We start from the raw sequence: 26,579 nt of genomic DNA, 5'->3' as shown, positions 1-26,579 counted from the left end.
TTAAGCAACTCCTTGGTGGCAGGGTCCCTGGGATGGATACAGGAGGAACAATGTAGCTTTTGTCCCGGTTGTGGAACACTGGACCAGCTCTTTACCCTCTCGAAAATATTTGTGGATGCATGGGAGTTCACCCAACCACTCTACTTGTGTTTTGTGGACTTAGAGAATGCATTCAACCGTGTCCCTAAGAGTATTCTGTGGGAGCTGCTCTGGGGAGTATAGGCTCTCTGGACTGTTGTTACGAGCCATTTGGTCCTTATACAATTGTTGCAAGAGCTTGATCCACATAGCTGACAATAAGTCGGACTCATTCCCAGTGGGTGATGGACTTTGCCAAGGCTGCCCTTTGCCACCGTTTCTCTTCAGTTGCAAAATGTTTCCACTTGGGTGGTCTCAGGACATCGTCTCTGCTTTTTGCAGATGATGTGGTTCTGTTTGCTTCATTGGGTGGTGGCCTCCAGCTTGCACTTGAGCGGTTTGCAGCCAAGTGAATTAGCACTTCCAAGTCTGGGGCCAGTTGGTCCTCAGCTGGAAAAGGGTGGAGTGCCCACTACGTGTCAGGAAGAAGGTATTGCCCCGAGTTGAGGAGTTTAAGTATCTCAGGGTCTTGTTCACGAGTGAAGGAAGAGGGGACCAAGAGATCCACAGACGGATTGATGTTGCAGCTGCAGAGATATGGATGTTGTCCCTGTCTGTTGTGGTGAAGAGAGTATTGAGTGTAAAAGCGAAGCTTTTGATTTAGCGGTCAATCTAAGTCCCTACCCTTACCTATGGTCATGAGCTCTAGTTAGTGACCGAAAGAATGAGGTTGTGGATACAAGCTCAGAAATGAGCTTTCTGCGAAGGGTGGCTGGCCTGTTTCCCCAGACAAACTGGAGGAGGTGGCTGGGGAGACAGAGGACTGGGATTCACTGCTTGGGCTGCTGCCCCCACGAACTGGCCCCGGATAAGTGGAAAATGGATGGGTGATAAATTGATGGATAAAATACACACACATATGCATACACATGCACATACGCACACCCACAAACATAAGAAAACAAAGGGAAAAAAGCATTTATTTCTAACATGCTTTGCCATTAAAAAGTTCGAGCTTTGTGATAAAAGATTTCTAGTTCTAAACATATACTAGTACACTCAATGCTTAATAGTCTTGAGGTTCTTATTGTCACTGAGAATAGCAATGTAGAACTGCAGGCTCTTGTTCTTGTAAACCTTCAGAGAAACAAAGACTCTACATCAGAACAGTACAGCAACAGTACTTTTAAAGAAAAACACTGAAAACTACATCTTACAAACACAGCAGTTAAGGACAAACCACAGCTTGGTTGCCATAATGATTACACTACAGCTGTCTAGAAAGCTTAACATTGTGTAATGAATCAACTTAACATTAACAGTCTGTTGATTCATTACACAATCTGGTAACCCAATTTTGATGTTATCAGTCCATTGAATGGGTGTTGTCAACAGTAATTAGCCCCATAGATATAAACCAGTATGGACTGTCTACACCTAATACGTGTTATCATCCACTGAATGAACTGAAGCAAGTGTTCTGGTTCAAAACTATAATTAGTCTAAGAGACCACTCCCTTTAAGCTGATACATCATATATATATATTCATTCTTAGAAAAATCTAAACCCGTATTATGGAATGGGTACACACTAGTTAGATCAATTCAAACAACAGTAACCTCCATAATTTGTCCACTGTTCAACAATAAATAAGCATTCGTTCATACTCTACACAATTTTTCCTGTTCTTAGTCAAGGAAAACCCAACTACAGTGTGTATCAGTGACAGCTGACATGCTCTGCAGATCATCAGCCTATCTCAAGACTAAACAGACAAACATTTGCAAACGCTGAAAGTTTCCCATTCGCTAGAATGGAAACCGGACCAGCCTAAAGAAATCTCATTGGAAAGAAACCCCGCAAAGACCCAGTAAGAACAGGCAAGCTATTGTCATGTCATGATCAAAGTCTGCAGCTTTTGCTGTGAAGAAACAAGATGCATGAAACCTCACGTAACCGTCTGCAACCAGTGATAAGCCCACTCTTTCATATTCAGCAAGCTATGTTTTCTGCACCACATCAAACTGTGTAATCGTGAATAGTTTTCACTTTCCCTTTTAAAATATGGAAATTATAGTGATAAATGCAAACACTGGTAACATTTAAAGCAGTAATGTGCAACTTTGAAAATAACCGTCACAAATGCAGTCCATTTTTCTTCTTCTCTCTTTCTAATAGCTGCTGTAATACTTTTGTATATGTTTAGTTAAATTCTTAAAAATATGTGACTGAAACCCGGTATTGCCACATCATTAGTTGTACAGTCACATTAACTTATTATACAATCATTTTGTGCTGCATTGTTATCAGAAAGCATAAAGATCTCACTTCTTTTGCAAAATTACTTTTCCAGACTACTAAAAATGAATGCTATGGCAACAGTTATTGTAACAGTTATGAAAATGGCAGAAATCATTAATTTCATCACCTTTAAATGGAATATTTAGAAATGTATGTGTAGGTCGAACTGCAAGATTGCTTTATTTTGTTCAATCAAGGATGCAAGTTGTACTAGAGGACTCGGGTGTTTTACTTGCACCGTCCTGCAGATGGCAATATAGCAAGCTAAAGACCCCTTGCTCTGATCACCGTGGTTCCTTGCATTAAGAAAACATACTTTGGCAATTTCCAAATGAAAGTTTTTCTTTACCACTTTTGAGCAAAAAAATTGCTGTACGGACATACACATTCATGTGTCCTTGATAAGGGTCGTTTCTTTTCGAGTGCATTTCACTGTCCTTGATTGCAGTGGAACTAGGCCAAGCAGGACCAAGCAATCACCAAGTTGTCACACTCATGCAGCCTTTGTGTGCTTTGGTAGTTTTCAGCTATGGTGATTACATATTGATATTTCTTGGCTGCTGCTTTATATTACTTAAAAGAGGAGTTTGTGGGTTAGATAGAACTAATGGAGCTGAACTGATGCACCTCCGACTCTGGCCATATTTGTCCTGTGACTTACAGGCAGCAAAGAGGTAATATTTTATATGCAAAAAATATTCCCGGATGCAGAAAATTAACAATAATAACACAGAAGTCTGCAGCGCTGTCATTTCCCACAGAAGATTTTAGCACTGTATTACATCTCAGAAAATGCCTAATTTGTGACATTAAGACAATAGATGATGGTAGGTGGACAGCTTCTTAGTTGTGTAGAAAAAGCTCATGTGTGTCCACTCATGTGGGAGGTATCTGCACAGCACTGTTAAAAAAAAAGTTTACTGTATGAGTTGTCTTTTGTGGTAAATTCTTGTCTGTCATAAAGAAGATTCTATGTTTATAAATTTGAATGAAGTTAAGCTTTCTGCCCATACATAATGCATCTTTAAAGCTTGAATAGAATCTATATTTGCTGCATATACACTCACCAACTACTTTATTTGGTGCACCTGTTTAGCTGTTCATTAACAAATATATAATCAGGTGGCAGTTACTAAGTGCATTTAGACGTGTATAGACATGACCAAAACAACCTGCTGAAGTTCAAACCCAGTGTCAGAATGAGGGAGATAAGTGACTTAAATTATTTTGAATGCGTCATAGTTGATTTTGTCAGATGGGCTGCTCTGACTGTTTTGGAAACTGCTGATCTGCTGAGATTTTTCCGCACAACCGTCACTGGTGTTTACAAAGAAACTTCAAAATGCCTCAGGTCAAAGATAAATGGGTAAATGGCTTTGATCAGAGGAACGGCAACAGTAATTCATATAACCACTTGTTACAAGGTATGCAGAAGAGCATCTCTGAATACACAGCGCATCAAAGCTTGGAGCAGATGGGCAACAGCAGCCACTCCTTTCAGGTAAGAACAGGAAACTGACATCTCAAGTGTTGTTTAACTATGAAAAAATATAATTTTGAGTCACACAGCATCATTATCAAAATGTCCTAATATATTCTACCCAGTCCTCTGCAGTCAGTGAATGTGGATGCAGAGTATGGCTTTACGTGATCAGGTAAAGTTTGTGTTAAGTGGTTCTTTTGTAATCTTTCTGTACCACTTTGATGTCCATGTTGGCATGTTTTATCCCATCATGGACATTAATTTCTCCCTACCCTCAGTGGCCATCTCAATTAATTCTTTTAGAACACAGTTATACCTTGAATGGAGCTTTCATCTCCAGCTTGTGCGTGTGTGTGTGTGTGTGTGTGTGTGTGTGTGTGTGTGTGTGTGTGTGTGAGAGAGAGAAAGAGAGAGAGAGAGAGAGAGAGAGAGAATTCATGTGAGAAAATAGAAGAGCTAGTGGCACCCAAGGCAACATTTTCACTGAGTGTAATTCTTTTGAGGATAATTTATTCCTGCCTTTAAGATGTGGAAAAAACTGTTTCCTTTTCTGGGGGGCATGCGATATTGATTTCTAATTAAAAGCAGCATACTATTGCTGAAATTGGCAACTATTAACTTTTAAAGTGAATTTCACAGATTTTAAACGAAGCTAATGCCACAAAATAACCACAGTGCTGGAACAATAAAGATTCTGATTTAACCTACTGACCCCCACAAGTTTACAGGTTTGTGCAAGGAAACAAGGATGGAAATAAGGACTTAAAGAAGTTAACCACTTCTTAGAAAGTCTGGCTGGCTGAAAGTACTGATCACCAAATTGTATGTGCACAAGCTGTGCCACCTTTGTTTTGTCTACAAGCAGAACACCATGACAGGCACCAACCACCTTGCAGCTGCATCTCAGTGCAGAAGCTTCAAGAATGCAGGTGCTGAACATGGTCCATTCAGACTCAGTGTCCCTGTCTCCCTCGAACGCTGTCAAAGCTCTGCCACAGGTGAGAGTTGAAGACCTTGCTGACGGGGGTCTCTGCCAGGCGTTCCTAGCACACCATTACTATCCGTTTAGGCGCAGCAGGTCTGTCCAGAATTCTCCTCTGCCAGCTGATCCAATTCACCACCACGTGGTCATCAGTTGACAGCTCAGCACTTCTCTTCACCTGAGCGTCCAGAACATATGGCCGCAGATCTGATGATACAATTACTAAATCAATCATCGACTTGCAGCCTAGGGTGTCTCGTGCCACGAGCACTAATGGACACCCTTATGTTCAAATATGGTGTTTGTTATGGGCAAACTGTGGTTTGTACAAAAGTCTCTGAGTAAAATGATAGAGTCCCCAGGTGGAGCACCTACAAGCACCCCACTCAGGGATTCCAACAAGGTCAGGTCAAAACTGTTGTTAAGCGCATAAGCACAGATGGCAATTAGGACCCATTCCCGGGCCTAAAGGTGCAGGGAACAAACCCTCTCGGCCACCGGCAAAAACTCCAATGTACAGGCGGCAAACCGAGATGATACTAAGATACCTACCCAAGCAAACTGCCGCATGGTAGGGTCTCCCATAGCGAATGTGTCCTCATTCACAAATCCACAAATCCCCAAGAGTGAAAGGGTCAGGGAACAGTTCACCATGCCCAGGATGGGGTTACCAGGGCCCCACCCTGGAGCCAGGAGGGTGCCCAAGGAGGATGCCAATGACCGAGAGTATGATGGGCGGTCCTTAGTCAATAGAGCCCGACCTGGCACATCCCGAAAAAGGGACACTGGCTCAACCTCCTGCATGCCCACCACCTGCAGGAGGTGCTGTATGGATCAGGTGCAGTGTGTGCTGGCTGGAGATGTAACATATAATATAATTCTAATAATAATGGCCCAACATATTGCTCCAAAACTGTTAGCACCCCCTTACTGCAATTCTATGTTTCCTTTGCGGTCTCTGGACCTAACCACCTGATGCGTCATCTGCCTCAGTATAGTCTACTCACATGTTTTTTCACTTCCTGCAAGATTTTTTTTCTTTTACACTGAGAAATAATTTTTTGCAGGTGGGAGGATTCTCAGCTTTAGTGAGCAGTGCCCCCTTTGCCCCCTTGAGGATGGACCCACCGTATTGACGTCATTGATTGGTGCAGTTTGGAGGACTGGCGCTGCAGCCTGTTGTAGTGAATGAAGCTGGTCTCGTTTCACTGACTACTCATTTCCAGCCTGTGTGATAACGCACAAGGTAAGACGAAATGTATTGTAATTAGCTCAAACGAAAGACAAAATTATCAGAAATGTAAGTCTAAATTGTGACAATGTTGACTTCCATTTGTTATGAAAACCACCAAACCTGTAAAAGTTTATTTGCAACTGGTTGACCTGCGGGGCTGGGAGACAGGCGCTGAACGATCTTTAGATGCTCTTTGAATAGCATTTGAATAGCATGCAAAAGTTTAAGTGAAACTGAAAAATGGTGAAATTCATACAGAAAGACTGGATGATTTTTCATCACTAATATCACAAAGATTCAGCTTTTCATCACTCGTTAGGGGTGCATTTTCCTTTTATCTGATTTCGGTTAGCACATATTACATCCCACCACTGCTTAGATAAGCGATAAAAACATGAATGTATATAATTCTACAGGCTACACTCCCTTTAAACTTTCCTAATTTACCCTAATTAACTGCCCTTACTGCTTCTAAATGATGCTAGCCGTGTCTGTTCAAACCACCTGCCTTGTCTCTGAGAGAAGAAAAAGGGGGGAAGCATGGAGAAGTTTAACAGTGCAAACTCCTCTCTGTTCTTAGGTGAGTAAATGTGTGGGAGGTGATCGTTTGAAGCTCCCAAAAAAATCAGTGATAAACAACACGGGTTTGCAGTTTTGTGAGCTAATAAAGCGTATATAACGGTGCGCCTCTGTGAGGTTTGCGCCTTTACGCACGGAGCTGGATTATTACTGCTTTTATCCGGCCGTGCCTCAGGCACATCTGTGATCTGTTAAGGACAGTAACTTGAGCAATACTTGAGCTGCAGGAGGCGTGTTATTTTGATGTACTTTGGATTTGATGAATCTCTGCTGATCCATCGCTAAATTTGTCTTTTCACGTGTTCCATCCGCTTGCAGTTTCACAAATGAAAGGTACACACGCCAAATTATGTATTGACACTGAGTTCATATTAAAATAATAATTAATGAATAGTTTATGGACATTAATTATTTTAATTTTATTTTCGAATAACCTGACGTAAACCTTAAACGTTACACACTGTAGGTTTTTGTAGCACAACTGCCATCTAGCGTCAGACTGTTGTGCTTGACATGAACAGTAAACGTCAGGATTGCATGAACACAACCACTATTGTTATTGATGTAGATTGCTTTTAATTGTACATATTAAGGTTCGCAGAGAAAAGCAGAGCAGTTCTGCAGTGTTGTTCACGGGTCTGTTGGAGGTGTGTTTTCCTGATACGACTTGTTTATTGACCCTGATTTCATCTATTGATTTAGACCTGTCGGTCACTATCTGATTTTGGTTGCTGAAGCAGAATGGATGCATGAAAAATGGGAGCACTGATGATACTGGCAGCTTATACAGGCATGTAAATATACAGGTCCTCCAAATATTTTACGATGCTGAAAAGAATTACACAGCCATGCATTTTGTTATTGTTTTATTAGTCCCCTCTGACACAAGCTTATGAAAGACATACTTCCATATATGTATATGAAACAGCTTTTTTCAGTTGAAGAACATTACATGTGTATAATTAACCTTACATTTATAATATAAATCATTGTCAATGTTTTAATGTGACACAATTCAGCGTCTCTCTCTAGATTTATTCCATGTTACTGTTTAAGTTCCTTATTTACACATCCAATGTCATCATTCTTTTGAAATCTATCTACTTTACATCCAGATGTTTAATCAAAACATGTACTAATTATACTGATTGCTTGTTTTTCTTCTATGAGCGTTTTAAAACTTAAATAGTAAAAAAGTATTGAATATTTTTTAATTTTCGAATGAAATAATGAAAAATGTAAATAATCAGATGAATATAATGAGATAAAAAGTACACTAAGTATTAAGAGCTATGAAACTGCAATACCTCACATTATGGAATTGCAGTAAATGTACCTGGATCCATTCCATCACTGGTGGTCTGTGGAGCTATATAGTAAATAGTCCAATGTGCTAAAAGCTCCCCTGTGTTGACATGGCTCTTTCTACCTGGGTCTGCTCTGAGCAGTTAGTGTAAGAGCTACTTTAAGGTAATGTGTGAAAACCATCTACTTATTGCATTGAAAGACTAAAATATTTGATGTGATGTTCTACAAAAACATCACAGTTTTGGATACGTTTTTCATAAGACACAATCAGAAGGTCTGAAATTTTGCACATGCAATATGTGAGAACAGTTAACAAGTTTCTAAAATCTGTTTACAGATGGGGTTGTTAAATGAAGACATTGCATTCCACTCTAGCATACCGGCACCACTGGATATAACCGTGGCTGTGGTCTACTCTGTTTTTGGTGAGTTAAATCTAGTTTACAATACTATCAATGAGTTTTCTCTGAGTTCTGCTCAAGCTGAAATGAATAGCAGCATGAAGCAAGGCATCCTGCAGCGAAGCCTTGCAAGTTCACTTTTATTTTTAACTGTGTTGCTGTGTGTTATGCATTCCACTCCCACCTATATATACCCACATCCATTATGTACTCATCCATCTGCATTTACTGTTTGTATTACAGATGTCATACATGGTGTGTGTGTGTGTGTGTGTGTTTTTATATATAGAACCAGTGATTTTGTCAGTATTAATGAAGATACTCTACATTTAATATTTTTAGAGAATCATCAGCAATTCTATGTATTTGTATATGTTGCTAGGTAAATATGATAAAGCAGTATACACTGTTATGCCTGTAAGACAGTAGAAGTATGAGTTTCTTATTATTCTGTAGAAACATAATACTTTGAAAGTTATATATACAGTTTGTGGCCACTACTGTTCATGTGCTTGTTCGTGCATGTAGACATGATAAAGATGAACTGCTGAAATTCAAACCAACCATCAGAATGAGGAAGAAAGTTGTTTTAAATGGTTTTGAATATCACATGGTTGTTGGTGCTGGACAGGCTAGTCTGAGTATTTCACAAACTGCTGATCTACTGGGACACAACCCACACAACCACCTCTATGGTTTATGGAGAATACACGGCATGTTGAACCTTGAAGCAGATGGGCTACAGAAGCAGAAGACCGCACCGGGTGTCACTCCTGTCAGCTAAGAACAGGAACACTGCCTGATGTGATAAGTCTTGCTTTCCGCTGCAACATTCAGATGGCATGGATGGGTCACAATTTAGCATAAAGAACATGAAAGCATGGATCCATCCTGGCTTGTATTAGATACTGGATGTGGTGTAATGGGGTGGGAGATTTTGTTCTTGGGCCTCTCAGTACCAACTGGCCATCGTTTAAACTTCACAGCCTACCTGAGTATTGTTGCCGACCATGTCCATCCCGTTATGAGCACATTTCCTGATGGCTGCTTTCAGGCGGATAAACTGCCATGTCAGAAAGCTCAGATCATGTCAAACTGGTTTCTTGGACATGATCTGAGCTTTCTGTACTGAAATATCTTCCAATGCAATCAGATCTCAAACTAGTAGAGCACCTTTGGGATGTGATTGAATGGGAGATTGAATGGGAGGTTTGAGCACATCATGCTGGTGCTTCGTTGTGGTACACTTTATCTAGTACACTTTGTGTTGTGTTTGTATTAATGCACTTTATGTATTTACTTTATTATATGGCTTTATGTTTTTTGGACAGATATAAAAGTCATATCTAATGTATTCTAGGCAAAAAGCATATTATCCAATACGTTTGTCTTGTTTTAAACGGACAGCGAATTTGATGAAGCAATTTCTGAAAAGTCAAAACAAAATCCCTCCTATTGTCACCATCCCATCAGTATTTTATTCACATTCAGGGTTTTTGTTCTGGTTTATTTTTGCAGGAGTATGTTCACTATTTGGCAACAGCACACTGTTGTACATCTCTTACAAGAAAAAGAACATCCTGAAACCCGCTGAGTACTTCATCATCAACCTTGCTGTCAGTGACTTGGGCCTGACTCTGTCCCTCTACCCAATGGCGATAACTTCAAGTTTCTACCACAGGTACAAAACTTAGCGCCTACTCCTTCTCAATCATTGATCTTTGAGCTATGTCTTTGCTTTGAGCTGTCCTCTTTCTCACGCCCTCCCACACAGGTGGCTGTATGGGAAAACAGTGTGCTCCGTATACGCATTTTGTGGCATGTTGTTTGGCATCTGCAGTCTGACCACTCTAACCCTGCTAAGCATGGTGTGCTTTGTGAAAGTATGTTATCCGCTCTACGGTAAGTCTTCAAAGAGGCTGTCTTTGCTCAGTGAAATGACACGGGATTAACTACCCTATTCCCAAGTGGCTGATTGTTGATTTATCTGTGGAAGGAAATGAGCCCTCTGTAAAGCACTGTGCATTAGCTTTTCTTTGTTAAGTGACAAGTCAAAGGGCTGTGCTCAATAAGTACTGCTTGTGATGTTGGTTAACACTGTGCAACTGGGTTTTCTATTTGGTCCCCATCCCAAAAAAGTGCATTTCTTTCAGTGCCTTACAAAAAAGTAGGACAATTTAGTTGCTGGGACAAAAGTAATTTTAAAGTATGAGCCTACAAATAGAGATATTCACATTAATTGCTTTAAAATTGTAATATTTAACCTTTCATATTTAAATAAGTGCTTATTTTATTTTCAGTCACTGACAGACATAATATCTGCGTAGTATAAGGCTGACGTAACATCACTCGTCATTTGATGAACTTAGATTGCTTTAGAGGGCTCATCTTTTGTCTTCTGCTGCAGCTTAATGAGGCCTCGAGTCACCTAACCTCTTTATGTTCTACCTGAGCTCCTGTGAAAATTAGCAGTCTGTATAATTACCCAATGTACTTTTACTACTCCAGTGAAACTGGTACAGCCTACTTATCACCAAACTAAAATAAAAAAAAAGACCTGTAAAATGCTGTGGATATGCACAGAACCTTCTCTGGGGACTCAGCTCTCTCTGAAAAATGTTTAACCATTTTCACTTCTTAAGAAACAGGTCATTGCCAATGAATGAGAATAGGCATAATTAGCCTCCTAGAAGGAGAACTGGCTTTCCTGTGAGGCGCTCTTTCAGCAGACTGGCTTACAAGCCTGTGTAGAGATTGCAAAAATTTGAACTTCTTCAGGTTACCTTATGTTATCTTTTAACAGTAGTCCAATCACTGTCTGTCAGTTGCAGAATGCAAAGGAATGCAACATAATAAAAACACCTTTCTTGGAAGTCCAAAAAAGCCATTGGGAAAAGCTAAACACTTGTGAATTCAGATGCAGTTCTTCAGCACTATGCTGTATATTAACTAGATTATGGAGTATAAGCATCTTAGAGCACACAGAGTATTTTTCACATGGTAAAGCATCATTTACCATGCCATCATTTAAAGTATAAAATGCACTGATCCACAAATGCAGTTGTGTGTCAGCGAAATAAATAATAACTCACATTCACCTTCATATCATAAAATATTAACACAGTCTGTTTTTACAGGAAACAGGTTTAACTCTGTTCATGGCCGTCTGCTTATTGCCTGTGCTTGGGTCTACGCCCTGCTGTTTGCATGCTCCCCACTGGCCCACTGGGGGGAGTATGGACCAGAGCCTTACGGCACTGCCTGTTGCATTGACTGGCGCCTGTCCAATCAACTCAGCACAGCACGATCTTACACTGTGGCACTGTTCATCTTCTGCTACATCCTTCCATGCTGTGCTATCTTAGCATCTTACACAGGAATCCTGGTCGCAGTGCATGCATCTCGCAGAACTATGGAGCAACATGCATTGAGGCCAACTCACATGAGCAGCATCCAGATAGTTATTGTTAAGGTGGGTTAAGGTAAACTTCCCTTAAACACTTCTGTGGACTGCTTCACCATGTTCTCCCCATAATGTGCTACATGTGTTTTATGTGTTTAAATATGTTATATTGAATGATTATACAGTACTCGCCAATCACTAAGTAATAAGTAAAAAATTAAAGATTTAGTCAATTTATTCATACCTGCAGTTTTTTTTTTCACCTGCACTTTCAACTTTAAATGAAAGTGCAGGAAGACAAAAAAAAAAACTTGCATAGTGTGATCACCCAGTTATTGGTGGAAAGGCCAGGGTTTATGGGTAGCTTATAAAAACACTGCCTTAGAGAGAAGAGTCCTGTCTCTCACCTCGATTTGTTGTAGAAATTGACAGTGACCTCAATATATCCCCCTCATGATGCAGTTTCTCATTAAGAGAGAAGTTCTGGTTTCACCGTGATGGATACTGCTGCCTTCGCTGATTAATCATCATATTCTCTTCTCTGTAAGAACATCTGAGATTCATTTAAAAAAAAAAAACTCATCATGAGGAGTGAGAAGAATGCTTTTTAAATCTTTGTGGCCTCTGCATGTTCTCTTTTAAATACAAACTGTTCATGTGGGGGTATAGTGGTAGATCTCCTCACCCAGCTGTTTTCTTTAAATTTGTTTTTTGTTTTTCTTCCACCACAGTCTAGAGAGAATGGCAGGGGGTGTCAAAAGCACAAAATTAAATACAGGGAAGGGCAGCAGTGATTGCACAGGCTAACAAAAACAGATGGGAGAAAATCTCAAAATGTAAAAGTGTGTCTTCATTTTCTTCCAAGGACACCATTATTCAAATTTATCTTTACAACAAATAGCCATTTGTTTCCAGTGCTGTGAAATAGTATTTGCTCTCTTCATGATTTTGTAGGTTTCTTTTTTAAATATTATATTTGTTATACTTAGTGTCATGAAACCAGCTGTGTGCAGGCAGGAGAGAACCCAGAAGCAGACTCATGGAAATGGGACGTAACTCAAAAAACGGCTTTATTTACAGAAAGGGGAAATAAACAATACAAAACTAAACCATATTTTACTGTTGTTACTATCTTCCTTTTCTGACATGCTGTGTTACTCTTATGCAGTAATACGACTCAGTAATACAACCTTCAAGAAAGCTTAGCTTTTGTCTCATCAGCCCACAGTCCAGTTTTCCCTAAAGTCTTGGGGACCAACGAGATGTTTGTTGGCAAATAGGAGACGAGTCTTTCTGTTCTTTAGTGGTTTTAAACTTGGAACTATCCCATTGATGTCATTTTTGCCCAGTGTCTTTCTAATTGTTAAATCAAATTGTTAAAAGGGTTACAAAGGGAACTTTGTAACCCTTTCAGGATCTTTTAGCCTGCTTCACTTTGTCACACATATTACATTTAAGTGATACAACCTGTATTTAAGTGATTTCTTCATTCAGCATTCTGACAAAAGGTAATATTTTTCAGATAGTTGGGAAAGTTGACAAGTGTTACAGTTGTGGTTTTTTTAAAAAAAAAATTTATTAATTGGATTTGGTGAAAAGAAATGTTGAATTACACTTTCTGTGTTCTTTCTCCTGCTAGCTGAGTGTGGCTGTCTGCATTGGTTTCTTTGCGGCATGGAGTCCATATGCTGTCGTATCCATGTGGGCTGCCTTTGGACACGTCGAAAACATCCCTCCCATGGCATTTGCCATGCCAGCCATGTTTGCAAAGTCCTCCACCATCTACAACCCAATCATCTACCTGATGCTAAGACCAAACTTCCGCAGGATGGTATGCAGCAATCTGGGTGCACTATGCCAGGTCTCTATGAAGGGCTGCATCTGCAGCCAGTGCCAAGTAAAGTGCTGCTTAAAGCCAAAGATCAGGGTCAGACTTCGTGCACTCCACAGACAGACCATTCACTTTGCTTCATCCAACTCCCCTGCTCAACCACCAATAGTGACATTAAAGGGTCAGAGCTGTGAGAAGGGCAAGGATGTGTTTGAGTGCTTCAAACACAGCCCTCAAATATTTGGTGTCACTAAGCCAGCTGCCAGTAGAGAGTTATCACAGGATCGAGACATTCCAGTTCCTCTAACGCACGTGCAGGACGCAAAAAGTGAGTGCCGAAAAGAGAAATCCCTTATAGCCACCTCATGGGGGAAAAGAACTTTAGAAACTGATAATTTCTGTATCAATTTGGAGATGGTTCAAAGGCATGCAAAAGTGGCCTGGCCCTGATATTTGTTTAGATTTGTGAGCGTATTCACAAACTGTATCAATATTTTCAGGAATTAATGATACATACCTGAAGTGTTTGAGCAACAACCATGTCATATATTTATTTATTTATTTATGCTTCTTTAACTTCTCTTCCTATTCATGAAAAATGTGCCAAGTTGCATGGCTCAGATGACTTTCTTGGGGGGTTTCCACCAACTGAAAATAACTTCCCCAGGGAAATTTATCAGATACTTTGAAGCTATTCATTCAATAGCGATGCACTTTTTAGGTGTTGCTCTGGGTTTCAGTGCAGCTAAATATGTAAAATGCATTAAAATATTCCTCCACCTCAAACAATCTTCCAAGCACTCATGGAAAAAACACGCCTACATTTCGATTCCACATTGGCTAGGTAAGACGAGTGGAGTCTCTGTAAATGTTCAAAATCATCATTAATTCATTTCTATTTTCTAGGCTTTACATATCTAGGATTTGTTGTTCATATTTGACTATTCTTCTGGCTAACAGTGCCCTCCAGTTAAAGGTGAAATTATGCACTCTAAGAGAAGTGCTATGCAAATAGCTGCCAGCCTTTTACTATTAAAATGTTAGTCATTTGTTCCAGGTAGAAGAAAACTTTAGTTTGACCTTTGGAGATTCAGCATGTATGACACGTCCAACTTATTACTCTAGCATGTTTGGGAGGCATTTATTATATTATACTACGTATCATTATCCCATAGCAATATTGAGTTAAGCTATTTATAATCATGGCTTTGTGTATAAAAGGTATTTTGTGATTTGCAAGGTAATTGTTTTTCCTTTGATTATTTATCACAGCAGCACACCCCTGTGTATAGATAGAAACTGAGAGTCAGCACTTCCTTTACTGTAACATTACAAACAGTGTTCACACTGACCACTTGCAGCTACTGTAATAGTGAATGGTGCTTTGTGAATTATCTATGTATGTGATCTAGAAAATGAAATATTTGTGCATAATACTGTTTTTAAGTTATTATACAGTCTATCTCAATAACACAAACTTCAAATCAGTCTGAGTAGAGAATACTCAATACTCAAAATATTTTATGCAACAAAATATTTTTTTTTTACTTGTATAATACTCATGAGCCACTTCATTAGGTGTATATGTATTCAACTGCTCTATCATGAAATACCCAATAAACCAGTTACATGACAGCTATTCAATACATGGTCAAGTCAACCTGCTGAAGTTTAAACTGAGCTTGAGAATAGGAGAGACAGGTGATTTAAATGTGTCATGGTAGAGATGGGTACCATCTGTAGGGTTTACAGAGTATGGTCTGAAAGAGAAAGTATCCAGTGAGCTGCAGTCGTTTGGGTGAAAATGCCATGTCAGAGGAGAATAGCTAGTCTGCTATGAGCTGACATTATAGCAACAGTGACTTAAATAACCTCTTGTTAACACCAAGAAGAGCAGAAGAGCATCTCTGAACACTGAAGCAGATGGGCTTATCATACTGTGTGTCACTCCAGCTAAGAACAGGAAACAGGCTACAATTCACACAGGCTCACCTAAATTAAAAAAATGAAAATCTTTGCATCCATTTATGAGTACTGTGAACCCATCTCCTGATGCCTGCATTCAGCAGGATAATGCACCATGTTAAAAAGCCCAGATCATCTCAAGCTGGTTTCTTGAACATGACAGTGAATTCACTGTATTCAAATGACCTCCATAATCACCAGATCCCAATTCAGTAGAGCACCTTTGGGATGTGGCTGAATCTTTTCTGTAAAGGTAATGTGAATCTGAATCTGGACAGTTACTCAGGACCAAACAGACCATTTACATAAAGCTTCGTTTTTAGATTCATGGCCGATGTTCCTTTACATGAGATCATCCAAGGAATCTACAACAACGTCATCTAAATAAAATATTGTTGTTGGTTTTTGTTTTGCTCCCTCCCATGTTTTTCTTTTATGTCCTGTGTACATAAGTACATAATCAGATAGTCTACGGACCCAGAGAGCACTATTTAAACATCATGGAATCTGAAACTAAGCCTGCATTTGTATGTAATATAAGTATGTAGATGTGCCTTTGTAGCTCAGAGCGTTATCACTAAACCATCGACTTCAGGGACTGATGTTCTTTATCTAATAAACTCCCCATAGAAAAAAATTCTGATTTGCAAAAGTACACTAGCACCATGTCGGTAATTCATTAAAAAGTCCCATCAAAACAATGAGTTTGAATTTCTTTGGCTTTTATAGTCTGGATTGCTCAGTTCACTCAGAGATCACTCAGCTCCAATGATTTGATTCACAATTTTTTATTGTTAAAAAAGTGACCTGTGTCTCACATCTCACCATGTATCCTGGCAGTTTGGGTATGACGGAAAAATAAACACACACTGGGGGCGATCGTGGCTCAAGAGTTGGCAGTTCGTCTTGTAATCAGAAGGTTGCCGGTTCGAGCCCCGGCTCCGACAGTCTCGGTCGTTGTGTCCTTGGGCAAGACACTTCACCCGTTGCCTACTGGTGGTGGTCAGAGGGCCCAGTGGCGCCAGTGTCCGGCAGCCTCGCCTCTGTCAGTGCGCCCCAGGGTGGCTGTGGCTACAATGTAGCTTGCCATCACCAATGGGTGGATGACTGGATGTGTAAAGCGCTTTGGAGTCTTTAGGGACTAGTAAAGTACTATACAAATACAGGCCATTTACACAATATTTACTTGGAAGGAAAATGTGTTTTTCTTTGACATAAAGTATTGTGCAAAAGTCTCAAGCCACCTGTCAATTCTTTACATTTTGCTAGAAACAAGAGAACAGTGTAGAGCGATTTACTGAAACGTGCAAACATGAAAATACAGTATAGGAGGCAAAAACAGAGTTTATACAATTCTAATGATCTTAAAACCATGACTGAGATAGATTGCTGTAAACATCTCACTTGGTACATATTGATTTGAGCCACAAATTTTTAAATTTGGACCCACTGATTTTCAACCCAGTTCTTGTGTTTCTTGTGTCATACCTCAGCCTTTTCTCCCCATTCATCTGGTGTAAATGTGTATTTTTTAGGCGTGCCACTTCAGTGTTTGTCCTCCATTTATCCAGTTTGCTCATATTTTTTTAAGGACAGATGCCACATCATACCGAGAGTTAGTTTTCAGCTGCTCTTTGGAAATCCCCTTAACCTTAAAACTATTTTATGTCGGTCTAACTGCTTTATCTTTGGTCTTTTTCACAGACCCAGCTAAAATGTGAAAAACATGAATTTGTTTTTGCTGCTAGTAAAAAAAGCACATGTGCCTAAACATACAACTAAAAATAGTTTCTTTCCTAGGGTGTCTGTTATGTGTAGACACAACACTTGCTCGTCCCTTGGGTTAGGTGCATTTCTTATGCTTGAATTATTCATTCTGCAGCGTCAGGTGACTTAAAAAACAAGACAAACATTCCTCTGAAAGTGGTCAGCTACAATGACTGAACTGAAAATGAGTGAAAAACAGCCCATGGCAAAAGAAACACATAATAAGACTTTCAGAAAGCCCGGAGAGCTATAGCTCAGGACAAATCTTTTCACGCACAATATGAAGAGTGGCTCAAGAATATTGCACAGTACTGCACTGGAGAACGACACACTTAAAAATTAAAGCCTGTTGCTGTTTTTAAACATATGATATAGTGACCTTCGGGACTAGTTATCAGTAACTAACTCCATAAACATATTTGTCAGAGGATAACAGCTGTAATGAATATGATGAAGAATCTGCTAAACGAAAAAAATAGTCAAAGTTTGAAAAAAAGGAGGGTTTTTTTCATACATGCATGGAGTTCTTTTGTAATGCTGAAATGTAGTTTGCATGAAGATGAAGAAAAGACATTTGACATGCAGACCCTCAATACTGTCTCTAACTATACACAGACACACTCTCTGTCTTTGGCAAGACGCTATAATTATGACGGAGAGAAAGTAACGTTTCAATCCAAAACGCTTATTATGTTTGAATGAATCACTTCGTTAACATTAAAAGAATTGAATCACCAACTCACGCGTACTTTTGCTTTACCGTCATCAGATTAATGGTAGCAGTTTGGCTTACCTCGTGACAGCACACGTTTTCATTTGTATTTCATTGTTCCTTATGACTGCTGATGTTTTCCGCTTGTCACAGGCTCATTGGCCTTACCTGTTCTGTGATTGTAGTCATTATGTTTGTGTTGGACTGGAATAAATGTGTACCACACACCATTTGACAGTCCCTGTACATGAATTCATTATTCTGTTAATGTGCACAAACCCACTGGCTTCTTCATACCAACCAAAACCCAACAACCTCGAAACGGTTCATATTGAAATTTAAACCTTAGCCTGAAATGAATATTTGGAGACTTGTCACCATATAGAGCAATACAAAAATCCACAATTTCATGTTAATATCTTCTTAGCAGGCGAAGCTATATCACAAAGGCATTCAATTTCATCGAAACAGTGTTTAGTAACTTGTCAAAGACTATCTCCTAAGAAAGTTTAAAGAAAACTTAATGACAATTTTCTTTGCTCACCGGACACTGACATTAAGCTCTATGTTTATCATTTTTGAAAAGCAGAAAAATGTATTTCAGATGAGGTGATAAGTTTTCAGTGTGTCCACCTCTACTAAAGTGATCCTTCAGGCTCAGAGCCATGAGCAGAGTTTATAATTGCGGCCACCGTAGATGATAAATCAATCAGAGAGCATGAGACATGTCAGTTGCTGTAAGGTTTATCCCAGTGAGGAAGACGAATTGCAGATGTCTAGTATTTTCTGGATGACATCTACCTTTATGTTTCCGTCTAGAGCTCGGCAAAGCTTCCCAACTGTACACCCAATACAGCCCTCCTTCATTTTCCAGCGCTCCAGCATCTGGTGCACCATTTCTGGCAGACCATCACGATAGCAATCATGCTCTATGGTCTCTATATCCACATTGGTCAGACCCAAACGCCGCGCACAGCGCTTCCACTTGGTCCCAATGTTTTCTCTCAGCACGTCCAGGTGCTCTTCCATAACAGCATGGTCCTCTAACGGAAACACGAGATAAATATATTACAGAGGTGCCAGAAGCAACAGAATATGCTGCATCCGGCGAAAGAAAGAAAAGTTTTATGAGGAAGGAAATGCAATATGTTTGTTAGAACTCAAGGAAACACAAAATGCGTTTTGGTGAATACAGTACTGTGCAAAAGTCTTGAGCCACCACTCTTTTATTTGTATCTTGCTTCCAAGGAGCCAGGAGTCATTTTTAAAAAGTGATCTTGATCAATAGTTCTCCAGGCTTTCTGACAGTCTTTCAAAGTTTTTCTTTGGACACTGGCTGCTTTTTCACAGATTTTCAGTGCATTCCTTGTACCTGACCGTTGTCAGAGGAATCTTTTTTCTTTAAATGAACCAGTGTTGTGTCTCCACATAGCTTATTTCAAATTTTATCTCTAGGTTCTTTGTTACTAGCAGTCTGTTCCAAAAAACACATCATTTGTTCACATTTTCTCCAGTCGAATTGATGAAAAATGCCAACAAACAGTATTTTTGCACAAAAAGATGTTTCCTAAAGACCTATTCTCTAAAACGTTGGCATATCTTGGCATTATGTTCAGTGTAATTTAAGATGTATTAGGGATAGAGATATATTAGAGCCATTCTCAATGAAGGGAAACCAGGAGACGAGGCTGAGGTATTCCAAATTACACAAAAACTTACTGGAAACCAGTGACAACACTCTTATGGAGTGATGAATTCAAATGTTTTAAATCAGATTTTGATCTGCCATTCAATACCATCTGAAAAGCAACAGCTTAATTTGGAACAGCCTGATTTTTCAGCATGACAGTGACCCCAAACACTGCATTACTGCAGTATAGGCCTACCTGGATAGAAAAACACTGTTATGGATTGAGGCAGTGTGGGATCATCTTGAGAACAGAAGAAAAGGCAGTACACATCCAAAGAAGAGCTTTGCATGTACTTCGAGAACCCTGGAGAACTACTCCTGAAGACTACTGAAAGAGCTCAGTCAGAAGAATAAAGATGGTAATACCAAATACTGACCTTGTACAAACTCTATTATTGCCGTATATACTGTATTTCCTTTGATGTTTGCACGTTTCAATAAATTTCTGCACCTATTTACCTTTTTTTTCTAGCAAACCATGAAGAAATGAAGAGTGGTTGAAGACTTTTGCACAACACTGTAACACTATGCAAAAATATTTCTTGGCTCACAGAAAAACTTAGAAGGACAAATTAAAGCTTATGCGTTTCTAATGGTCATATGTGACCAAACTATCTCTGGGGTTTGGAAAGATGAGCCAATAAAAATCAAAATCACAACAACAACGTGTTCAATTACAGCTCTAGTGAATTAAAAGTGCATTTGTGATCTTCAGGCATGAAAAGTTCATAAACAGACAGAAATGTTATGGTTTACCATATTTCTGAATGCCTTCTTTGATGGGAGAGTTAGTTGAGCTGTTAGCAGATACAGATGACAAGCTAAGAGAGGGGTCATAACCTCTGATGCTCATTGTGTTGTTGCTTCCAATCTGAATCCCGCTGGCATTCTGAATGTAAAGGGGCCCTGGTCAGAAAACAAAAACAAACACACGTAAACACGACTGATCCAAAAACAAGGAGATAACACAAAAAGCTGGGAACACCCCTCAGGGATTAGATTCAGAATTTCTTCAAACACTTATGTTTTAATAGTACCCTGATCGTGCATCTGGCAACTCTTTGAAGTGGTCAAAAGATGTCCAGAGGTGAGGTCAGGGGCAGACGTATCAGACACTGGGTAAGTTGGCCAGGACTGCTGCCGGTCCAAGTGGGAGTGGGGATGTTGCTGGTTAAATGCTGACAGAGAGGGTGTGCTCGAAGACATAGGTAAGTGGAATGGAGTAGGTGTGGAAGAGGTCTCAAAGGCACCTGCAGAGGGACGATACCAAGGCTCTTCCTGGTTTGTGGGCCGCAACGGCTCAGCTTTTGTCCAGGAGAATACAGAAGATTTTTCTTGTTCTGGTTGCCGTGCAGAGTGATCCGAAATGCTGACGTTGCTTCGCAGGAAAGGATTTGCAGTATAGAAGGAATTGCCAGCATCGGAGTGGTTCTCACAGTTATAACTGCCGTGTTTGTGGTACTGAAGCTCCCGATCCAGCTTCTCCTGCAACTCTGAAGGGCTGTTACTTGCCTTAGCATCTGTCTGAAGATGCCCTGGACATTGTTCATATTGGTTGCCGTGCAGATCCTCGATACTGGCTTCAACTGGCACGGACACGCTTCTGTCTGAACTTATCAACGGAGCGGGGCAATCTACAAGTTGAGGAGAGACAGTAAAACAATAAAGCTGCTCAAATGTTTTCAGGATTTCTAAACAGCATTAAATGTAGCACAGAATGCAAAGGAGGGGATCAGAAAATTTACAATGCGTTTTTTTCTGACGACCGGGTTTACGGAGCACACTCACCTCCTGAAAAACTTTCAGGGCTCACTGATAAAGACTTCATCTTCTCAATAAGATCATCTGGGCCTTCGTATGAATTCTGCAATAATAAATAAAATAATTTTAAAAAACTAAAATTTTAATAACACTGTCTTTAGGAAGATATGTTATACTATATATATATAATGTTTGTTTTGATTAAAATACTGCTTAATGTCTGTGATTATTTAAAAAAAAATGATCACATATAGAAAATATTTATTCAACCTTCAGGTGAAGTAAATCTTCCTCTACAAGCGGTTCAAGGTTTTCCATGTAGAAAGAACGGAAGATGTTGTAGGCCTCTGCGAGACATTAAATAAGAGGAAAGAAAACTGACTCAACAAAACTCAACAAACAAAAGTGTTGCATTCACTTTATACACTCACTGGCCATTTTATTAAATACATCTGTTCAACTGCTCGTGAACACCAACAAGCAACTCGATGCATTTAGATGTGTAGACATGGTCAAAATGACCTGAAGTTCAGACTGAGGATGATTTAAGTGACTTTAAATCTAGTGTGTTTGTTGGTGCCAAAGCGGCTGGTCTGTTTATTTCAGAAACTGCTGATCTACGGGAATTTTCATACACGACCAACTCTAAGATTTACATATGAACATGATCTAAACAAAGAGAAAATATTGTTATTGCATTGTATACTATTGACACTAGACCTCAGAGGACAGTGGACAGACTGCTTTGAGCTGACAGGAAGGCAACAATTACTCAACAGCAAGATTAATTCACATAACCACTCATTACAGAAGAGCATCTTATCTGAATGTGCAACAAGTCGAGTCTTGTGGCAGATGTGTTAGAGCAGCATAAGACCACAGACTGAGTTCACTGCACTCAAACTGCCAGATCTCAGTCAGACAGAGCATTTGTTGGATATCGTGGAACAGGAGATTTGCATCTTGGATGCGCTGCTGACAAATCTACAGCAACTGTGTGATCCTATCGTGTTGATATGGACCAAAATTTCTGGGAAATGTACCTAATGAGTGTACATGGTTTCATCAATGAGTGCAATTTTGCTCATAATTCCCAAATACAAAAAGGAAACCTTTAAAAGTCGGCCGTTCCTCAGGAGTGCGATCCCAGCATCTTTTCATGAGCTGAATTATTTCAGAAGGTGTGTCTTCTGGAATAAGATCCTCTGCCGGTCGGTCACCGTTACGAACACACTGGCTGATTTGGTCTTCACTCCTGGCATCTGGGCATAAAAAGATGCTTTCTTTAAATGCTGTATGCAGTGGATATGCTGCATCTGGTAATCTTTGGCAAACTTTGGCATGTCATGATATCACAGCTCACTTGCATATGGCTCTTCCCCTGTGAGAATGACCCACACCACGATGGCAAAACTGTACACATCAGACTTCTCAGTGGAGGGATTATGAATACTCTCCAGGTGCTCCGGGGCCATGTAGCTCAGTGTGCCAGCTCCTCTCACACCAGTCGATCGCCCCATACGGCTCTTCCTGCGAGATTCCTCCTTGGTGAGTTTACTCCACGTTTGGCACGTGGCCAGACCAAGATCTGCAATCTACAAGAAATCCTTCACCATGACTGTGAATGCCAGCAGACAGAATCCTACATGTGTCATGACCCAGAGAGTGTAATGTACCTTGATGTGAAAATCCTTGTCCACTAAGATGTTTTCTGGCTTGATGTCCTTGTGTATGATACTCTTTTCTGTGAGGTACATCATTCCCTCCAAAATCTCTAGAATGATTCTTCCCTTGATAGATATCGGCACACTGACCTGAAGAACAGAGAGATTATAGTGTAATAATGCTTCAGTTCATGATAAACTGACAAAAGTGGAACTCTTTAGGGCTACACGCTATAGATGAAAACCACAAAAGCTGTGTTTGTTACAGGTATTTATTGATTTAAGCCTACTAACGGTCTCCAGCATGTCCAGTAGGTTGCCTCTGGGGATGAGTTCCATGACAAGAGAGCAATCTCGATCCTCCATAATCACACCCAGCAACTTGACCACTCGCTCATGGTTCAGGCTCGCCATGATCTTTCCCTCCTCCAGTAGCGATTTTTTACTCTCCCTGGAAAGTTTGTTAAATGTAATAAGAGAAAGGTTTTGCATAGGAAAATTGACAATGTGAGCACATTCTTACCGACTTCAATAACCCAATTCTGATATTTAAGCATGTGTGGGCGTGCAGTAACAGATAAGTAAGAAATATAGTCTTTAATTCTGTGTTTCTGTTACCATTTATAATCATACAGACAAGCCAGAGCAGTGATTCTGTTTCTAGTGCTACAGAAATACATTTATCATCTTATACTCATAAGGATTAAGATAAAGACAACATTTTTTAAAATTATGTTAAACTTTTTTTTTTTGGTAATTGGTGGAGCTGATTGAAAGTACTGAGGCAAGACTTTGGATTGGCATGTGACTCACAGCGCATCTGAGATACAAACAATAAGCTGACAAGTAAAAATATCAGCAACAATTTTTATAATCACTGTTAATATTTTGTATTTATAAATACATAAATACAATTATAAATGCATTTTGTATTTATTTACATGCAGACTGTTATGGGGACAACGCAATACATTTGAAATTTTGTCTCAAAAAATAAAAAGTGAACAGCTATTCTTCACAATTTTTAAAAAAAACTAAATAGTCAATAATTAATAGAATAATTAATTCATGGGAAAGAACTGTTTTGTTTTTGTACAGTCCAGGCATGTCCCACAAGAAATCTTATGGCCTTGGACCTAATAGCTAATTTAGTCTGTGTTCTTAGTGCTAGACTGAGTATTATCAGTAACTTTAAAAATTTACCCTTTCAGGAACGAGTTTCCTTTAAATTTGTGTATATGCGGATATAAAAAACTGATTTTGGACTTCTTCGGCATTGAGCTGAATCAACCTGTCTCTATTTCCTTGTTCAAAAGGGAAGTGGTAGTGTCCAAGGTAGTGTCCCTTTTCATAGCACACTACCTTGGTATTGACAACCGTAATAACGAGTACATTCATTTACATACATGTGTATTCATCTGTGTTATTATACTTTCTGCACTTTTCTTACTCTAAAAGTGTCTCGCTTGGTTGCGTGGAAAACTTCGCGGGACACATGATTCAAGTTATCGTTGGACGAAGGGGAATACCCTTGGGTAGCACATGCAGTAACATATTACAACAACTACAACAACAACTTACTCGTTGCGCAGACGTCCAGTGTACATAGTCTTTAACACCACCTGGCCCAGCGTCACATGATAACATAAGTAAACTTCTCCAAAACCTCCGTAATCCAGGGGTTCTTTTTTAATGAGATCCGTCGACCTCATATGAAGTGAGGACTCCGGCGCGGTGGCCATCCCTGGGAAGAATTCACAGTGTCACATCGGAAAAACCAAAAAACCTACAGCTCAAACAAAGCCGTGACAAAGCGCACAGGACACAGTTTAATTTGTGAATCGGCTAATCAACCATCCGTAACAATCACAACACTGTGACAGAGGTCAGCTAACGAAACAGGCTATCCCAAAGTGTCGGCATCTTTAACTGACTTACTTCCATAACTTAATGAATTACTCGGGAAACAAAACTGTAGGGGGAACACCCCCATTCACTTCCAGTATCAAACAAAACAGTTACCGAAAATGTGCTGGAAAGGTCCAAGTAAAGCAGTTTATTTCTATTTCCGGTATTTCCTCGACGACCTACTTCAAAAGTGAAACGCGCAAGAGAAAAAGAAAAAAAAAACTACAAACAGACTTATAAATCGATGACAGAAAAGATCCAGGGGTGCTAGTGGATTCAACTATGTACTGTCGGAGATGCCTTTAACACAAAGCAGAAATACGGGATAAAATTATTAATCTTTGTGTGTGTTTACTTGTCTTATCTGATGTGTTCACATTGTTTTTGTTTTTTCTTCTCTTCTCTTTTCTTTTCTTTTCTTTTCTTTTCTTTTGGGGGGGAGGGGGGGGCAACATTCTGCAATTTTTGCCGATCGCTGTAAATCGTTGCGTGTGACGTTGGTGCCACCTAGTGGTGAAACTGTTTGCAGGAGAGTCCTGTTTATATTTCATGATGGTGACACTGATGAATCGCTCTAGCTGGATCTAAACGGCAGTTGTCATAGGAGGGGAAAAAAACGTTCTCATCGAATTAAACAAATAAGATGTAAGCTAAGCTAAGTTAAGATGAGGACTTTGACGTTTTATTTTGTTTGTTTGCTTTTGTTTTTTTAAATAATAACAACCCCCCCCAAAAACAAGTTAATATGATGGAGTAATTAAAATTAAGCACTGACCGAAAAAAAAAAAACCCAAGTTCATTGATAAATTGAATATTTATGCGAAACTAGAGCGGGAAACCACCTGAATTGTAGCCACTGACAATGTGGGCGATGTACTACAAGTAGGCCTACATTTTGGGCAGCCTATCTGTGAACGCCCACACTATAAATTCCTCCTTTTGCACACCAAAGCCACATCAAAGCAGTATCATATTTACCTGGCTCATATTGTCTCCATTTTATTGCCTTGCAAGTTTTTCTCTTCAACTTTTTTCTGTTAACTACATTTATTGGTGGTAATTTTCAGGTTATATGGCAGTTGAGGAGAAATGGAGTGCTCTTGCCAACAATTAAAAGACAAAAACAAGCTGGTGAGTGAAATTATTGAATTCAAGCTTAAATTCCACCTACTTATGACTGCTTGGAGATTCACATAGATGACCTTGTTTAGTTGCACAGTATCGGGACAGCATTCTCATTCAGTTTTGGCACTTTACAAATGAGTCTAGGTCCAATAGTGTGTTGACTCTCTCTATAAACTCAACTTACTTTATGGCAAAACTACAAGAAGTGATAAAAATATCTGATGTTGTCTCCTGCCCAGTTTTCTTGTAAATCCAAGTAACATTTTAGATTGATTGATTACTATTAGAGTACATTCACCAGTGTGCAGAGCTCTTAAAAGCAATAAAACTAGGGGAAAAGTATACATACCCTCATGCATAAACCGGATGGGTGGACTGATAACCAG

The 26,579-nt window shown here is 39.6% G+C and overlaps 2 protein-coding genes across 4 annotated transcripts; one reads left to right on the top strand and one right to left on the bottom strand.

Annotated features, from left to right (window-relative positions):
* The first annotated feature begins 170 nt into the window (after window positions 1-170).
* Window positions 171-18,589, top strand: opn7a (opsin 7, group member a). Its single transcript, XM_085139259.1, has 6 exons — window positions 171-6,091; window positions 8,304-8,391; window positions 9,886-10,048; window positions 10,142-10,269; window positions 11,505-11,839; window positions 13,410-18,589. Exons 2-6 carry the CDS (start codon window positions 8,304-8,306, stop codon window positions 14,049-14,051), a joined length of 1,356 nt encoding a protein of 451 aa, XP_084995385.1. The 5' UTR covers window positions 171-6,091; the 3' UTR covers window positions 14,052-18,589.
* ripk1l (receptor (TNFRSF)-interacting serine-threonine kinase 1, like) lies at window positions 15,345-25,440 on the bottom strand. Of its 3 annotated transcripts, none has more exons than XM_085139249.1 (11): window positions 25,099-25,440; window positions 24,742-24,904; window positions 23,455-23,611; window positions 23,173-23,310; window positions 22,860-23,091; window positions 22,609-22,758; window positions 21,767-21,843; window positions 21,524-21,599; window positions 20,773-21,369; window positions 20,576-20,641; window positions 15,345-19,088 (listed from the first exon to the last, which is right to left on the bottom strand). In XM_085139249.1, the coding sequence occupies exons 1-11, from the start codon at window positions 25,151-25,153 to the stop codon at window positions 18,790-18,792; spliced, it is 2,010 nt and encodes a 669-aa protein (XP_084995375.1). In that variant the 5' UTR covers window positions 25,154-25,440; the 3' UTR covers window positions 15,345-18,789. The 3 variants fall into 3 exon arrangements, with proteins under 3 accessions (XP_084995375.1, XP_084995373.1, XP_084995374.1); XM_085139247.1 differs by having other exon boundaries at window positions 20,492-20,641; window positions 25,099-25,438; XM_085139248.1 differs by having other exon boundaries at window positions 20,492-20,641; window positions 25,183-25,437.
* Between the last annotated feature and the right edge of the window lie 1,139 nt (window positions 25,441-26,579).

This window comes from Neolamprologus multifasciatus, chromosome 18 (assembly GCF_963576455.1).
Source record: "Neolamprologus multifasciatus chromosome 18, fNeoMul1.2, whole genome shotgun sequence".
Classification (NCBI taxonomy): Eukaryota; Metazoa; Chordata; class Actinopteri; order Cichliformes; family Cichlidae; genus Neolamprologus; species Neolamprologus multifasciatus.
Note: the sequence above shows the minus strand (reverse complement) of the source record. Positions and strands in the feature narration are given on the sequence as shown.

Excerpts from the sequence above, each read along its gene's own strand:
- opn7a (XM_085139259.1), top strand. The coding sequence starts at position 8,304 with ATGGGGTTGTTAAATGAAGACATTGCATTCCACTCTAGCATACCGGCA. Across the intron at positions 8,392-9,885 it reads TGTGGTCTACTCTGTTTTTG|GAGTATGTTCACTATTTGGC; the intron begins GTGAGTTAAATC and ends TTATTTTTGCAG. Across the intron at positions 11,840-13,409 it reads TCCAGATAGTTATTGTTAAG|CTGAGTGTGGCTGTCTGCAT; the intron begins GTGGGTTAAGGT and ends TTCTCCTGCTAG.
- ripk1l (XM_085139247.1), bottom strand. The coding sequence starts at position 25,153 with ATGGGGGTGTTCCCCCTACAGTTTTGTTTCCCGAGTAATTCATTAAGT. Across the intron at positions 23,092-23,172 it reads ACAAGGATTTTCACATCAAG|ATTGCAGATCTTGGTCTGGC; the intron begins GTACATTACACT and ends GATTTCTTGTAG. Across the intron at positions 21,844-22,608 it reads GGAACGGCCGACTTTTAAAG|AGGCCTACAACATCTTCCGT; the intron begins GTTTCCTTTTTG and ends AATGTCTCGCAG.